The sequence below is a fragment of the Pteropus vampyrus genome, unplaced genomic scaffold (assembly GCF_000151845.1).
Source record: "Pteropus vampyrus isolate Shadow unplaced genomic scaffold, Pvam_2.0 Scaffold15, whole genome shotgun sequence".
NCBI classification, from domain to species: domain Eukaryota; kingdom Metazoa; phylum Chordata; class Mammalia; order Chiroptera; family Pteropodidae; genus Pteropus; species Pteropus vampyrus.
Window position 1 is genome coordinate 14026810 of NW_011888796.1, and position 1982 is coordinate 14028791.

The 1982-nt window shown below is 49.6% G+C and overlaps 1 protein-coding gene across 1 annotated transcript in view; it reads right to left on the bottom strand.

Moving 5' to 3' along the window:
* Positions 1-1603, bottom strand: part of ABHD12B (abhydrolase domain containing 12B) — a 27069-nt gene extending 25466 nt beyond the window's left edge. Inside the window, exon 1 of the mRNA XM_011386438.2 lies at positions 1542-1603. Within this exon, the coding sequence (XP_011384740.1) occupies positions 1542-1603 (62 nt within the window). The remainder of the gene's footprint in view (positions 1-1541) is intronic.
* Positions 1604-1982: the final 379 nt, after the last annotated feature.

Here is a 1982-nt window from a genome sequence, read left to right on the forward strand (position 1 = left end):
TCTTCCCAACTCTATACCTGGCCCCGGACAAGAACCACATGGCATGTAATGGTTCTTCTACATTCCACAGGGTCCAGCATAGGGATAAATATTTGTTGAGCAACATGTTGAAGCTGAAAAATAGGGTGCACGGTGAGCCCTCCATGAATGTATGCTGACCGAAACTAACTTGGTTCCAAGAAACAAAAAAGATACCAGATGCTGGATATCAGCCTCAGCACGTCTTAAATTAGATCAGTAATTTTCTGCTCGGATGAAGAAATGCACTAGTATTTTATTCCTTCAGGAAGCATCTCTTGAGACTTAAGTTTTAGTAATTAGTAAGGCGAGTACTAGAGGGTCCCCAACTCCCGATTTCCCACTCCATTATCAACAAAGTGAGTCGTTCTCTAAAAGCACAAACTGCAGCTTTGATTCTCTGCCAAATATATGTTAAGTAATTAGCTATCTGCTCTACAGAGCACAGAAGAGAAAGTCAGTAAATGCCAGCTTTCCCAGGACAACCGACCGTATTAGGGAGGTAAGGCCCATGAATGTGAAATTTGAAAAGTGCAGTCAGGATAGTCTGAGTGGTGGTCAGACCCAACACAGAAAGGGAGCTTGGATCTGCACTGTGGGGCCAGGGGAGAGCTGCTCTCTGCTCCCTGCCCTGAGCTGCAGAAGGAATAGAAGAGAGGAGACTGGTGTTTGTCCTCACCACTCAGACATTCCAAAGTGAAGTCTCCTGTGCCTGTATAGGATTCTTGCATATTTTGTAATAGGCAAAATTTAAACAAAAACAAAGGAATAGCAAGAAGAAAGGTAAACAAAAATGCCAATACTTTCCCACTCCAACAAAACAAGGTACTCGACTTCCTGGGTCCAGTGTCCCCAACTAATACCTGGCTTCATTGCAAACAAGACTGGTGAGATGTTGCTGGTAGATTCAGGGCGTTTGAGATTGCTGTTTAGGCCAAGGATTCATGAAAGGAAGAAAATTAAAAATCCAATTGACTTAGACATTTCAGATTTAAAGGATGTAAGAACTTGGCACAGGCAATGCCAGGTTATGGTTTCAAGGCTCCTGTGATTCATCTCCAGCATTGCGGAGGGGTGTTCGTTTTTTAAACGCATGCCAGAGAGTCCACACTCAGGGAGCTGACTTCCCATCCTCCATCTACCAGGTAAGTCCTTGACCTAAAAGGATTTCATCCAAGACTACAACATAGATTATTATTATCACTATTATTAGTATTTTTCCATTTGTCCGGCATATCAGTAAAATGGTCACGGGCAGATTAGCTATTGCAATCTGTACCATCTTTCTGGAATCTCCGTTTCAGAAGCCCCAAAGGGCTATATTACTAAAAAATCAAACCCGCGAGTCTCGCTGCCCAAAGTAGGGGCTGAGGCTGAGGCTGAGGCTGAGGATTCGTCCAAAGAGCCCAGGGGTTCGCACAGCTCGGGAGGCCTCCGAGGCCCCCTGCCCCACCCTCTGCTCCATCCCCGGGCAGCCCGAGCTGGACAGAGCTGCGCTCCCGGGGTGGACAGAGCGCACTCACCGCAGGTTCCGCACGACCATGTCCCACCAGTCGGCCACGCAGTCCTGCGCGTCGGTCTCCATCCCGCACCGTGTCCCGAACAGCCACCAAAGGAGCTGCTGCCGGGAGCCCCAGGCTGCGCCCCGCCCGCCCCCGCGGAGCCAGCCCGCCCTCCAGCCCCGCGGCGGGGCGGCACCTGGGCAGGGCGGCAACCGCGGGGCGACGGAGGTGACCTGACCCCACCGTGGAAGTGGGACACGGCCTAGGGTGGGATTTGGGGCTGCTCGCGGGGCACCGCCCTCTACACGCGCGCACACACACACACACACACACACACACGCTGACACACACACTGACACAGATGTATAATAGAAACAAATTTCCCATGCCTATAGCTAGCTCTACATAATTTTATTTTCTATTTTATTTTATACATCTGTATATGTGTGCGCACACCCTGCA